This window comes from Scleropages formosus, chromosome 16 (assembly GCF_900964775.1).
Source record: "Scleropages formosus chromosome 16, fSclFor1.1, whole genome shotgun sequence".
In the NCBI taxonomy this organism is placed as follows: domain Eukaryota; kingdom Metazoa; phylum Chordata; class Actinopteri; order Osteoglossiformes; family Osteoglossidae; genus Scleropages; species Scleropages formosus.
This window is the reverse complement of record NC_041821.1, coordinates 7,492,109-7,505,884: the sequence shown is the minus strand read 5'-3', so window position 1 is coordinate 7,505,884 and position 13,776 is coordinate 7,492,109. Positions and strand designations below refer to the sequence as shown.

Below are 13,776 nucleotides of genomic sequence, written 5' to 3'. Positions count from 1 at the left end.
CAAGTTAAACCTCCCTGTAATTGTGGTTCATAAATGAGCTTCTGAAATTGCCAGGGGAGCAGTAATAAGAATCACCTCTGAAAAATGCCCTGCTTACACAGCAGGTGGTTTCTGAGGAGTTTCCATGCTTAGCTTGAAAACGCTTGCCTGCCTCCCTCCCTCCCTGTCCTACAGCCCCACAGGTCTGGTCCCATACCCGACCACACCCACCACATTTGGCCATTTGAGGGCAGCCAATGGGCAGGGACAGCAGCGGCGCCGCATCCCCTCGATTCAGCCCCCCACCGGCCTCCAGGAATGGCTGCGTACTTTTCAGGTGAGAACGCCACCCCAGGCAGGCAGCCTGGATAACTGTACCCTCACACACTGGCAAGTCATTGTCTGGCCCTCGCACCCACCACCGCCCCTCCAGCGCTGCTTTCTCACAACGGCCCAGAGGCCCTTCCGCTCACCTGAATCCAGGTGTTGCTCGCACTCACCTTCCCTTCAGGGTAATTGCAGGTCTGCTGCTGCGAGCCCCCCTGCTGTGGGATTACCTGATCTGACGGTGAGTGAACAACCCACTCGGATACAACGTGTAACACCCCCCCATCCTTCCCCATCCTGCCTTCAGCAGAAGTGTAGCACATGATCCTAGCGTGGAACAGATATGATTATTATTTGTTCAGGTAATCTGCTCAAGCCGCCGCTGTTGGAGGCTTGACAGTTTGAGCCACGCTGTTTGCTTAAGACCCGTTTTGGACGGTTGGATTAAGGAGTTAATAAAAGCAGCCGCACCACACCCTTCGTTTTCATACATTTGAGTCTCTCTTGTTTGAGCACAATTGTATTACTGTGAAGCTGGAACTTGTGCTCTGGGCATCTTTAGTGTATGTTTACGCTGAAATCAGGCTTTTTTGTTCCCCTGTACAAGTGTGTAAATCTTTTCATCCAGGTAAATAGAGGGATAAGTTGGTGCGCGCGCTGCTTCCGTTTCAGTCCTATTGCAGGAGACACAGTTAATACTGCTGAGCTGTGGGTGAGTCTCTAGTAGACAGAGCTTTGCGGATGAGATAATTTCAAGTGAAACTTTCCTTGCCCATAGCTGATACTCCACTGGCGCCCAAATCCTAGTGAAACTGCACCCGTGATCTCGAAGCCCTAATCCATCTTTCTCCATCGATTTCTTTGTATTTCCTTGTCTGAAATGGTTGTGGTTTGGCACAAGTATGCGGTTAAGGGGGATGGGGGTACAAGAGTGGTTAGAGCTATTGCCTTCCACTTGGAGGCCCTGGGTTCGAATGCCCACTCCTGCTGAAGTACCCTCAATCAAGGTGCTTACTGTGAATTGATAGAGTAGGAGTACCATGCTCTATAAATGGGTAAATTATTGTGGATTTATGCATTGTTATCCATTGCTGTGAGCTGCTTTAGTCAGAAAAGTCATACAAATAAAAGTTAATTGTAACAACAATAAAGGGGCTGTGTTGTGTCTGGCTTCACTCCCGTAAGGTGACCCAGTGTGACCTTCTCCTCCCCGGCCCATATCGTCGTTGAGGATTTCTGGTTGTGCCCGAAACGGGTTGTGCTGCTGCTGTTGTTTACAGGGATGTTTGGTTGTCGGCGCCATAATGGTCCCTACGTTCTGCAATGTGTCGGAGTGTCTTGGTATTGACACCCGCACTCCTCTTTCCTGAGAGGAAGACATGTCAGTTGGGGGGGGTGTGACATTTACAAGTAAACCATTTTGGGTGAAGGAGGGCCCAACCACCTTCCCATCAGGGCCATCCCACAGCTGCTGTCGCTCTGCCCCCGCCACAGCGGGCCCTCCTCACGGCTCCTGTTGTGTATTGTCAGAATCAAAGGAGGGGGTTGAAAAGCCCTCATTTCAGAGGAAAAAAAAAAAAACAAAGGGGAGGAAAAAAAATCCCTTTAATAAAAAGGTCAGTACTGCCTTTTGTCTGTCCTGGGTGGGGGCAGCGTCGGCAGCGGGTTGGCTGCGGGGGCCATTGATGTCGGGACACCAGACGCACACTAATACGAGTGTTAATGGAGCTGAGGTTCCCCGGCGCCCCCCGTCCCGCTCCGCTCAGCAGCGGCTTTGAACTCCCCATGATGAGAAAGGCCTGCGCTCCGGTGTGCGAGAGCAGCACAGCCAAATTACAGGTACTTTGGCACGGGCCATGTTTTCCTTTCCCTCATAAAATAACCCCCTCCCCTGTAATTACCTCTCCGGGCCTTCATTTACAGGCAAGTAATGCGGTGCGTGCAGTCCTGGAACAGCAGCACTCAAACCTCTGCGGGATTCATCTCTCGCACACAAACGCACACGAACACACAGAAGCGCGCTGACCATCCGACCCTCCTGTCTCCCATGCGTCCCAGAGCTGGAGCGGGCCCGAGAAGCTGCTGGCGCTGGACGAGCTCATCGACAGCTGCGAGCCCACGCAGGTCAAGCACATGATGCAGGTGATCGAGCCTCAGTTCCAACGCGACTTCATCTCGCTGCTGCCCAAAGAGGTGAGGAGCGCTTCTGTCCTGCCCACACCTCTATTGTGGCGGGGGTCCGTACGCATCCCTTCTCTCAGCCAAACCTCGGCTGCGCGTATCTTCCACGCAAACCTTGGGGGGTGTCTTTGTCAGCCGCCAGCCGGGTGCTCACCCTCCCTTATCGGAGTCCGTTACACCAAGCTTTAATCTGATGGCTATGAAGAAAACCTTGAACAGCCGAGGGAAGTGAAGCGCCTAGGGGCGGGGCTGCACGGATCCCCCATCTCGATTTAGTTGCATCTCACATGGCACTTGCAGGCATGGTGGGATTGCCAAGTCCTCTTGGCCTGCTTGTGCTGAGCCATCTCCCTCCCTGTTGCTCAGAACTGTGCGTGATTTCATGCTGCATGATTGATAATCTCGACAGTCCCAAAAAGCCTTGAGAGGCCCGCCCACTTGCCCGCATATTATAGAAGTTGGTCAGAGTTGTGGCACTGATTACACTCTGTGTGTGTGTGTGTGTGTGTGTGTGTGTGTGTGTGTGTGTGTGTGTGTGTGTGTGTGTGTGTGTGTCTCCCAGCTGGCCCTCTATGTGCTGTCATTTCTGGAACCCAAGGATCTGCTGCAGGCGGCACAGACCTGCCGCTATTGGCGCATCCTGGCAGAGGACAACCTACTCTGGAGGGAAAAGTGCAGGGAGGAAGGTGAGTCTCATCCATAGTGCACTGCCCCCCCTCCCCATGTGCACTCTAGCACTCCAACATCAGGCCCTTTCCCCTGTGATTGTGGTCTCCGTTCTTGTGGCCTTAACCCCTCAAAGGGCATTTCACCTTTCCCTTGTGCTGAGTGTCGAAGCTGGACTTTGTCTCCATGGCGATAGCGAGGAGACCGATCGGGGCCATTAGGGAGCCCTCAAATGAGTCCACCATTATGGACCTGATGGACAGGATATCTGGGTGGTTTTTGCTTTGGAAGAAGTTTCAAGTGTCACTTTTGACCCAGGTATTGATGAGCCCTTGCACATCAAGAGGAGGAAAGTGACAAAGCCTGGCTTCACGCACAGCCCTTGGAAGAGTGCTTACATCCGGCAGCACAGGATAGATACCAACTGGAGACGAGGAGATCTTAAATCACCCAAGGTACTTTTGTCCCTTTTCTTGTCTTTTATCTTTTTGGCTGCTTGGAGAGACTATGACATTTGGACTTTAGTCCTCAAATTGGCCAGGACTCTCTCAGCTGTAAGACTCTGGTAAAGAGAGGTTAGGGGTGACTGTCCTGAATTCGGTGTTCTCATCTTGTGTTCTACAATGACTTGTCTTGCTAACTTCATTATCATTAAAACACATTCATTGAATCAGACCAGCAAGTGAGCGATCCTCCCCGCTCTGTTTCCGGCTTGCTCCGTTTTACCGTGTGTGTGTGACTGCAGCTTCTTTGGCTGCTTGTGATGTCACTGTAGTTTCTCATTCCCTCGCAGCGGCTCCCCCCTCCCCCTGACAAACTGCTTTGTCATTTACCATATCAGCGTTTTTCTGACCCAGAACACAAGAGGCGGAATCCCATTTCAGTGTGTTTTTAAAGGAGCCCTGAGCATCTCTCTTACTCTGCAGCATTTCACCTTTCTGTGTTTGATGTCTAAAGAGGTTATTTTTTCATTTTGGCTCGGGTCTTCTCTTGACTTTTTTCCCTTCCTCTGCTCACCTCCCTTTTCAGGTGCTTAAAGGTCACGACGACCACGTGATCACATGTCTCCAGTTCTGCGGAAATCGCATCGTGAGCGGTTCGGACGACAACACGCTCAAAGTGTGGTCGGCGGTTACAGGAAAGGTAAGAGATTCTCCAGTTCCTTGGCTTGCCACACATAGGGCTGGCCTCGGTCCTGTTCGCATGGACCTGCTCTACCTGGGGGCTGTTGATGGCATGCAGGAGGCAGGGGATGCTGGTGATGGAGGGTAATTGCGGTGTGGACTCCATCTGTGATGCCTCCATTATACGTCTTATGGATCAATTTCATAACAATTCGGCGAGCGCAAACAGCCCAGTACACCTGCGCTGATGATCGCGGTGACCTTTCTCCCCCGTCCTTGTGTCCGAAATGACTGAGAGCACCGGCTGCCAAGGCTACATTTAGGCTGTCATCTTGACAGCTTTATTAGGACCACAGTCATGGGTCCCGGTTGTACATCTCCTCCCTCTTGCTCTAGCTTTCATTGATTTTTGGTGGAGAAAGCATCGTGGACGCAATTTAACAATGCAAACCGTTAAACCTATCAAGATCCACCTTTCTGGGAATTGTTCCTCCCTGCGGCATCAGGGCGATACTCGTGTTTGACTTTGGAAAGGGCTCATCTTGCTGCAGGGTTTGCTGCGCACCTCGTGCATTTTTGTGGGTGTTGTAAAGGGTGGCATCTGGCTGCTCCCCCCGAGATGGAGCTGAACACCTTGCGTGCCTCTCTCTATGTGAGTGAGAGCCTGGCAGAGGCCGTAAATCACGCCATCAGCTCCTCCCTTCCCCCTAATCAAACGGGCTCCTCCTCAGACTGCCCATACCTCTTCCACCTTGACAAGCGGAGAATATGGATTCTGCAGCCCATGTAATTGCGTCAGGAACCAGCCAAGCGATGGATGAGTAAAGGGCACATTTTTTTTCCTCCCTTCCCCATTGAGGTTGAACTGTGGGTAAATTGGCTGTAATTGCCTTCCTGTGTCAGGATGTACTAATGCACTGGGTCTGTAGGTGCACACTGGGAATGATGGCTGACCGCACTGGGCTCAGCACATCCTTTTTGTCCTGAAAAACTTATGGTGATCACCGGAGTGACACCAGACATTCTTTTTAATGACGTCAGCAGAAGTTTGGCAGCGCTGCCGTCTCGGCTGGTTTTGTGCTTTTCCTGGATGGCGTTCTACTGAACAGAGGGTGCAGAGCTATATAAATGCGTTCTGGGCTGTGTTCTTTCTTTCTTTCATTTATAGGCATTTTTAACAATCAAGAGCCCTGTTTGTTAGCTGGTTGTAACGAGTTATTCTCATGAACCCCCCCCCCCCAGTACAAACTCAGACTCCGGTCTAAACCAAACTGCATAGTCAGCGCGTGCGGTCAGTGCGTATGTGTGTAATTATACTGTTCTCGCGTCCCAGAGATGTGTTGAGCCAGCAGTGGGTGGGGCTGCGTAGCTGCCTTCAGCCATATGATTGGTTGTCTAGGTGACAGGAGAAGCCTGCTGGTTGGTGCTGCAGTGTGTTGACATTGTGTCTGCACCCCCCTTTTCCGGGTAAAGTTGCTGGCAAGAACGCAACCAGCAGGCACCCATAATCCCTTTTCCCTGAGACATTACTGGAGAGCACTCACTGGCCCTGTGTCACATGTTACTTACACTCATGGAGTTGCTCAGGTGGGGAAACGGGCCACTGAGGAGATGGTGGTGGTGGAGATGAAATAGGGTATTTTCTCAATGTGCTCATCCTCTGCCCATTCAGTCACCAGCTGGCGTTACTGGCACCACAAAGGTCGGAAGGTATGTCCGTCCTGCCCCGCGTGGCCATGATTTAGAAGTGCTAAGCAGACAAAGCGTTTCAGTTCCACCCAGGAATCCCTGAGCCGGAAAGGAAACGAAGGGAAATTTGCTTCCCGAAGAGAAGCCCATCGTGTCATGCCTCGGTTCTGCTCTGCAGCCGAAAGCCGTATTAAAAGCGAAGTTTCCATTGGCGTGGCTTCAGTCTGAATGTAACGTGGGCCGGCACCTGCGACGGCTATTTTAGGTCACGTTTTAGGGCGGCGCTCAGCTTCGAGTCATGTCTAACAAATGTCCCGAAACACTTTCAGAATTGTTAATTCAGAACCTGCTGCTTTGGTTTCCCTGAGCTGTTGTGGAACACTTCCCCCCCCCCCCCCCCTTTTCTTTTCTTTTTCCTCCCCCCAAAGACTATTGTTCATGTGTGCAAGTGTGAGTGAGTGAGTGAACAGAGAGACACAGGAGGCCTTTAGCACCTGGCTGCAGGCACACTTGAGCAGAAATGCAGGTGCTCTGGGGAAGTACGTCCATCCTCACAGGAAGCTCCTCTCGTTCACGTCTTTTAATCTTTTGCTTCTATTTGTCTGTTTCGTTTGCCAGCGAGGGGCCCTCGGCACAGGCGATTTTAGTTTTTGTTTGTTTGTTTGTTTGTTTGTCTGTCATTTGGCGTGTGTCATGTCTAAAAATAATCAGGTGCCGTGAAGAGCAGCGGCTGCGATGGCGCTTGTGTGCCGTTGCCGGAGAGTGAGCGAGAAGCCTGCTGTCAGTGCACCACCAGCTCAAGAGCCCACGCAGCACTGACATCGGGAAAGGTTTCAGTGAGTCTCTGCAAAACAAGCGGAGATGTCTTAGTCCCCCGTGACCCTCAGCGGCCATGTCCTTTCGTGGAGGTGCAGTGACAGAACGCGTGGGTCTTCCATCTGTCCGTATCAGTGGGACTCCTCTCTGCAGTTGGGCCGGAGTTTGTTTGCTGGGTAAACAGTGAGCGACACATACGTTCCCCGTCAGCGCTCGCTGCGAGATGTTTGGCTGCGTACCCGCGGCTCACAGGGCTGCTGTTTGTGCCGCTCAGGTGGGTGACGTGTTTTGCCGACGAGATATTTTTACATCCGCTTCCCTCAGGTGAGCGCTGACCTTTGCGGCAAACGGCTTTGGACGAATCCTGGGAGTTGCGGACGGATATTGCTGCCAAATGCTCAATCTGCTCGCTGCAAACTGAGCTGCAGTTCTTTGCAGTGCAGGAAGTCGGAGGATTCGGTTAATTCGCGGAGAGCTTTGGCAAAGGCCCTCGGAGTCCTTTCCCTCCGAGTTCCTCCTTTGTAGTTTGCAGATCTCGCCGTCGTGACGCTTTCATCGATCCCTCCTGCATCTGTCTACGTTCTCGGCCGTTGCGATTCGCTTGCATCAGCTCTGCCCTTGTCTGGACTTGCCCTTCAGTTTCTGTGAAGGCTGCCAAAGCCTCCGAGCCGCATGCTTGCACCTGACTTTTGTCACGAACCGCACTCCTCGGCCGGGTTCTTTGAGATGGTCCCCTGCCATTTTAGCGCGGAGCACCAGGTGGTCTTTGGCACTTGGAATCCCGCTGCTGCTGTCAGATTTGGTGTTTGCCTCAAATAAAACGGAGAGAAACCTTCAAAGTTTGATAATGAAAAGTGACATGTAGGACAGTATAACTTAGCGTGTCTGAGGCTTCAGTTTAAATCCCTGGGGCATCAGCAGCAGTTACTGTGGTATCAAGTTTGAGTGAAATTACCAGCAAGGAAGCAGCACTCCAGCATTCTTTGAGGCGCGTGCATCAATGTTGACTGTCGCCGTGGAAACCACACTCCTCATGTGCCAAATGCCCAGCTTCCATAATGGCCTTGATTGTGACAAGTGTTACATAGTTTGCTGGACAGCGTTCCGCACCAATTGTTGTCTCTTAGCTCAGTGTCTCACTGCTAGGTGTGAGAAAAGCAGGCCTGGTCTCCTTCATGTGAGCCATTCTTCTACCGTCTTCATTCGCTCTTGTTCTCTTTCTCTGTCTCGCCATGATTGCAAATGAACTTCTGCAACAACTGGGGCTTTCGGCCTCAAATGGCTGGAAATTGTGTCCAAAAACCAGTGTTCATACTCCACTGTGCTTCTTTCTTTGCTCGTTTAAGGGGAAACTGTGTTTCGTGTGTGATTGCCTACATAATCTACAGCAAAGCTCATGTTTCTACTGATGAAATGCGTTTCGTTGCGGATTTTTCCGGGAGGAGGTGGTAAGCGGTAAACGGATTTGTGCGGCACCATAATTCATCCTGAAAAACCGTGGCAGTCCGAGGGGCTCTGTTGGCTTGGGGGCCCTTCACGGTAAGGGCGAAGAAGGCGGGGGTGCGAGCCCAGTGGTTGTTGGGAAGACGGCGCTCATGGGCAGATGCAGGACGATTGTACACAGATCGAACGTCTCGCCGATCAGGAGCGCTTAATTGAACGGTCAAAACAGTGACCCAACGTCACGTTTGCAGGGTAGATGCCTCTGACACTGCAGTAATTCCTTTTTATTAGGGCCGTCTCCATTTAGTCTCCATTACTGTGATGGAAAGCCGTTGAGAGGGATTCTACGCACAAAACCACTTTTTCTGCCACCCCCTTTAAATGCTGCTCATATTTCGTGACTGTACCGGCTGCCGTTGTGCTTTTGTGGCTCATTCGCGAAGGGGAGAAATGATAGACCAAGTAAAAATGTTAGAAGGGGAGAACATTGGATCAGTCCCGCCTCTCAATCTTCAAGAAGCATAAACAGGCCCTGAACGGATCGCTAATCCTCCGCTCTTGAAATCCACTCTGACTTTTTTTTTTTTTTTTTTAAATTCTGTAGGCAAATAAACAGACACCTGAGCCCCGTCAATTTCAAAGGGTTCTCCGAGGTCCGTCTTGATCAGCCCGAGAATGTAGGACTGCCGTGGCTGTCACGGAACCCATTGCCTCCTTCGCGTTTTTGGCATTTTTCCACGGTCAATCCAGCTTACGCCGACCTTCTTTAATCAGCCTCCTAGGATCTGCGAGCGTGAGCTCTGACCGTGCGCACGGCCGCATTGGGGAAAAACATGCGTCGATACACCGCCTGGGTCATGGCACCGCTGAAGACCAACGCTGCAGGTCGGTGTGGAAGAACTCTGCTGTGGGGTGTGTTTGCCGTTTAATTTCCCTGGAGGCCGCATCCTTGTTGTGGTGTTAACATCGGTCAGAATGCATAATGCCACCCACTTCGTTGACATCTCTGCCACTGCCTTGAGACTCCCACCAACTGCGCTCTCTCCTCCCGTTTCTCTGGCATCATGGAGCCCACAGGAGATTAGACACGGTCCTGTAATGTGCCCGAGAGGCTTCCGGAAGGTCAGGGCAACGCTCACGACAGCGCGGGGGTTAATGAGGTGTGCCCTTTTCATCAGGGCCGAGGCACGGCACATTCAAGCGGAATATAAATCTCGCCCTCCTCTCGCACACGGCCCTCGCTTTCGTCAGGGGTCCTCAGGAAGTCCTGCCTTGCTCTGTCAGGCCCACGCGTCGTGCGGAAAACGGGACGACGAACAGAAGGGACATCTGATCCTGTTAGAGCGAGGGCGCTCTGGGGAGGCCGGCTCCATTTCCAGTAAACAAATCAAATCAGGCCGCCAGAGTCGATGCTAAAATTTAATTGACATTAAAGATTTCCATAATCACTGTAATCAATACCTCATTTGCTGTCTCAAATGAAATAGAACAGGTTTTTTTTCCTTATCAACACAGACCACAGTCTCTTAAAATGAATGAACAGACTACACTCTCATTATAGATAAATGAAATCAATTGCTAGGGCTGAGAGACCGGGTCAGAACAAGGGACTCGCTCCGTGGTTACTGTATTGGAGGAGTGGTGCACAGGTCTCTGATGGTGATGCTGTGGTCACTGCCATCTATTTGTTTTTTGACTCTTATTGCAAAAAAGTTGGGCAGTTTTGTGCTTTTCAGGAGTCCTTTTTATCCACTGTTGTCCATGACCGTAATTTGATGGTGCGGCTGAGAATTGGGGCCCGTCAACATGAACGCTCAACGTAAGATGTGAAATGATTCTTCCTGCGGTGGTTTTGTTCTTGAGCCTTACGAGGCGTCTCCCTTTGCAGTGCCTGAGGACGCTGGTGGGTCACACGGGCGGAGTCTGGTCTTCCCAGATGAGAGACAACGTGGTCATCAGCGGCTCCACAGACCGCACGCTCAAGGTGTGGAACGCCGAGACGGGCGAGTGCATCCACACGCTGTACGGCCACACGTCCACGGTGCGCTGCATGCACCTCCACGAGAAAAGGTACGGCCCCGCCCCTGCATCCCCCCAGCGTATAGCCCTGTCCTCAGCTCGCGACCGCGCCCTGAGGGGACACGGCAGGGAAAAGACGACGGACGGCAGCATTGTAGGGTCTGCGACGAACAATAGCGCTTCGCTAAGCATGGCAGCCAAGTGCCATTCAGCCCAGGAAGCGATAGTGCTCTTTGCGCCCGAAGACATGCCGGATCTGCGTGGCGCTGGAGCGCTCGGAGAGGACCGCACGCTGGCTGCAGCCGCTTCGTAACAAAGCAATATGTGTCTCCGTCCTGCTGGGAGGCATTTGGCAAATGAAGAGCTGCTTCTTTCTTAGAATCTTGTTTCCTTTCTATGGCGCGGGAGAGCGTTTGCCGTAGGCTCATAATGTGCTGTAATTTGCACTGGGTTTATTCAACTGTAAGAGAGGTGATGCTTAAATTGTTTTTGTGTCAGATTTATATGACAGTAAAGGTTATGTAACTGTGTTCGCTTGGTAGAAGTAATTTAATTTTTTTTTAAATGCACAAGGCGTTGCTTTTTATTCACTCACCTGCATGTTTTTAAATGAAGCACTTCAGCATCATTACCTTTCTCTAAGGTACAAAGCAAGGCACCTTGTAGAACTCGGAGTCTCGTGTGAGCAGTTCGAGCCCTTAGTGTTGTGCGTGTTCTTCAGGGTGGTCAGCGGCTCACGGGACGCTACCCTGAGGGTGTGGGACATCGAGACGGGCCAGTGTTTGCACGTCCTCATGGGACACGTGGCAGCCGTGCGCTGCGTCCAGTATGACGGCCGCCGGGTGGTCAGCGGGGCCTACGACTTCATGGTGAAGGTGTGGGACCCTGAGACGGAGACGTGCCTGCACACTCTTCAGGGACACACCAATCGGGTGTACTCGTTACAGGTGAGCGCTCTCATACGGGTGAGCATTCCCCTAATTCTCTGCACACATTGTGTATGTGGCCATTTACCCCCCACAATCGCATCCAAGTTAAAACGTTCTGCTTAGCATGTGGACCATGGACTCTGAGGATCGCGCTAATCAAACCTTTCAGGAACCATTTGTTCCAACAGAAAGGCACTGCAGTGTGTGTATCAGGATACGCTCCATTCCCAGCGCAGTCTCCGTTATGTACAGCCATTTCCCAGAAGCCCTTTAGAAGACAACAGAAATAATTATTTTAACTGAGGTACAGAAAATCGCCCAGCGGAAAGCGCTGAATGGATATACTGTCTAGATCAAATATCCGCGGGTGAATTACAATGATAGCCTGCTGCTGAAAACGCTCTGCTAGGTAAAGTTAAAATGCAGCCCTAAGACCCATAAAAATGACAGAATGTTTCCCTAAAACCGGAGGCCGCTGGGCGTGGTGTGCGATGTGAATCGGAGCGCTCGGCAAGTACTCCGGTCTTAGTCTGAGTCGCGTGGTCAGGCTACGGGAAGCAGGAGGTACTTCCTGCAAGGTGCTACAGTCTAGGGTAGGTGACCGTACGCTGCTGACTGCGCTCCCTCTCCTGTCGCCCGCAGTTCGACGGTGTGCACGTGGTCAGCGGGTCCCTGGACACGTCAATCCGTGTGTGGGACGTGGAGACAGGGAACTGCATTCACACTCTGACTGGGCACCAGTCACTCACCAGCGGCATGGAACTGCGGGACAACATCCTGGTCTCCGGCAACGCCGACTCCACCGTCAAGATCTGGGACATCAAGACGGGCCAGTGCCTGCAGACACTGCAAGGTGAGGCCCCGTCCGCCTCGGAAAAGGAGCGGTGGGAGCTGGAAACTGCGACGTTGTGTTGTGGTGTCAGTTTGCCACTTGAAACTAGAGGGAAATGAGCAGCAGGACCGTTTCCAGACCGCAGTTACTTGGACCGGGCAAAATTTCCTGTTTTTGCTTTTTTATTTCACCCAGTCCTCACACAGCTGCCGCAGCCTGAAATTGGAGATAGACTTTATTGCTTTGTTTTTTTTTTTTTATTATTTTATTTTATATCCCAGGACCAAAAATTCTGCCAGGGTTAATTTTCCCTAAATGGCAATAATGTGTACGACCGCCCCGTCTGTGTTGTGCACTGCTTTCTTTGTGGAACAAAGGACCACCCCAGTGTGCCCCATTAGAGCGAGTGTGTGTGTGTGTGTGTGTGTGTGTGTGTGTGTGTGTGTGTGTGTGTGTGTGTGTGTGTGTGTGTCAGGCGTGCATGGGGTAGCTGAGGGGGCATGGCTTGCCCACAAGCTCGAGAGGAGCACAAGAAAGGGGGTGTCAGATAGGCAATTGGGTCAGGAGGTGGTCTTTATGACTCATTAATATGAAAAGTTAGGCGCTGTGCACTCTGGGAAGCAGCAGCAGAAACACCGGTGTCAGCCTGGGCGGGCGGCTAAGCAGTTAATGCTTTCTGTTATGACTGTAAACAATGGGGAGGCGCGGGCGACCCTGTGTTGCTTCGAGTGCTGATGGGCACTAATTACACTCCCCTTCGAACGGCGCTTTCTGCAACGGCTCTCCGTCTTGCTGCGGACGCTGCTGGGCGAGACTCCGTTACAGCAGCTGCTCCTCTGTGTCCTCAGGTCCCCACAAGCACCAGAGCGCCGTCACGTGTCTGCAATTCAACAAGAACTTTGTGATAACCAGCTCGGATGACGGCACAGTCAAGCTGTGGGATCTGAAGACGGGCGAGTTCATCCGAAACCTGGTGACGCTGGAGAGCGGCGGCAGCGGCGGCGTGGTGTGGCGCATCCGGGCCTCCAACACCAAGCTGGTGTGCGCGGTGGGCAGCCGCAACGGCACCGAGGAAACCAAACTGCTGGTGCTGGACTTTGACGTGGACATGAAGTGAGTGGGGGGTAGGGGGAGGCAGTGGGTTCAACCTGCCGTCCCCACATCCCTGTGCCACCCACCCCCTCCGACAGCCCCCTGCCCCCAAGGCCAGTCCTCCGCTCCTCCCAGACCCCCGCGGGTCGGTTGGGGGTGGGCTCTGCTGCGTGCCGGTGCTGAGGAGGAGAGACGGGGAGGACGGGGGACTGATGGAACAGCCAATCAGTGACCTCCCTCCGCTGTTCTGGCAGTTTCCCTCAGAGACTTGATTGCTCGAGCCTGACCGTGACCCTTTGCGTGTGTAAACGTGTCGCTTCTCCCGTGCCAACGGCGCCCCCCTCCCCCCTTGACAGACTCTCCGCTGTAAAGAGACGTTCGGCAGGAAAACAGTGTCATTGTAAGAAATGGTAAATAGTGTACAAAGAATATTAAAGACGATACCTTAAAAAATACCTAAGTAAAGAGATTCTTATTGGGGGAGACGTTTAGCAGAGGGAAATCGAAGAAGCATTTGACTTTAAAGCCAGGAGGCCACCTTCCTGTCAGCACCCGTTTGCATATTTGTTAACATTTTCAATTCCATCTTTTTTTTTTTTTTTCTTCCCCCCCTGGTTTGAACAGTGCAGAGAGAGACTGTGAATCTTACTTTGTACATTTGATCAGTTTGAGTGTTTTT

The 13,776-nt window shown here is 52.1% G+C and overlaps 1 protein-coding gene across 2 annotated transcripts in view; it reads left to right on the top strand.

Moving 5' to 3' along the window:
* Positions 1–13,557, top strand: part of LOC108924513 (F-box/WD repeat-containing protein 7) — a 54,307-nt gene extending 40,750 nt beyond the window's left edge. For both annotated transcript variants that reach the window (XM_029258933.1, XM_018735943.2), the window contains exons 3-11: positions 175–316; positions 2,365–2,499; positions 3,050–3,173; positions 3,472–3,608; positions 4,183–4,296; positions 10,114–10,295; positions 10,966–11,191; positions 11,816–12,026; positions 12,854–13,557. In XM_029258933.1, coding sequence (XP_029114766.1) covers positions 175–316; positions 2,365–2,499; positions 3,050–3,173; positions 3,472–3,608; positions 4,183–4,296; positions 10,114–10,295; positions 10,966–11,191; positions 11,816–12,026; positions 12,854–13,122 — 1,540 coding nt within the window. In that variant the 3' untranslated portion in view covers positions 13,123–13,557. The remainder of the gene's footprint in view (positions 1–174; positions 317–2,364; positions 2,500–3,049; positions 3,174–3,471; positions 3,609–4,182; positions 4,297–10,113; positions 10,296–10,965; positions 11,192–11,815; positions 12,027–12,853) is intronic.
* The last annotated feature ends 219 nt before the right edge of the window (positions 13,558–13,776 follow it).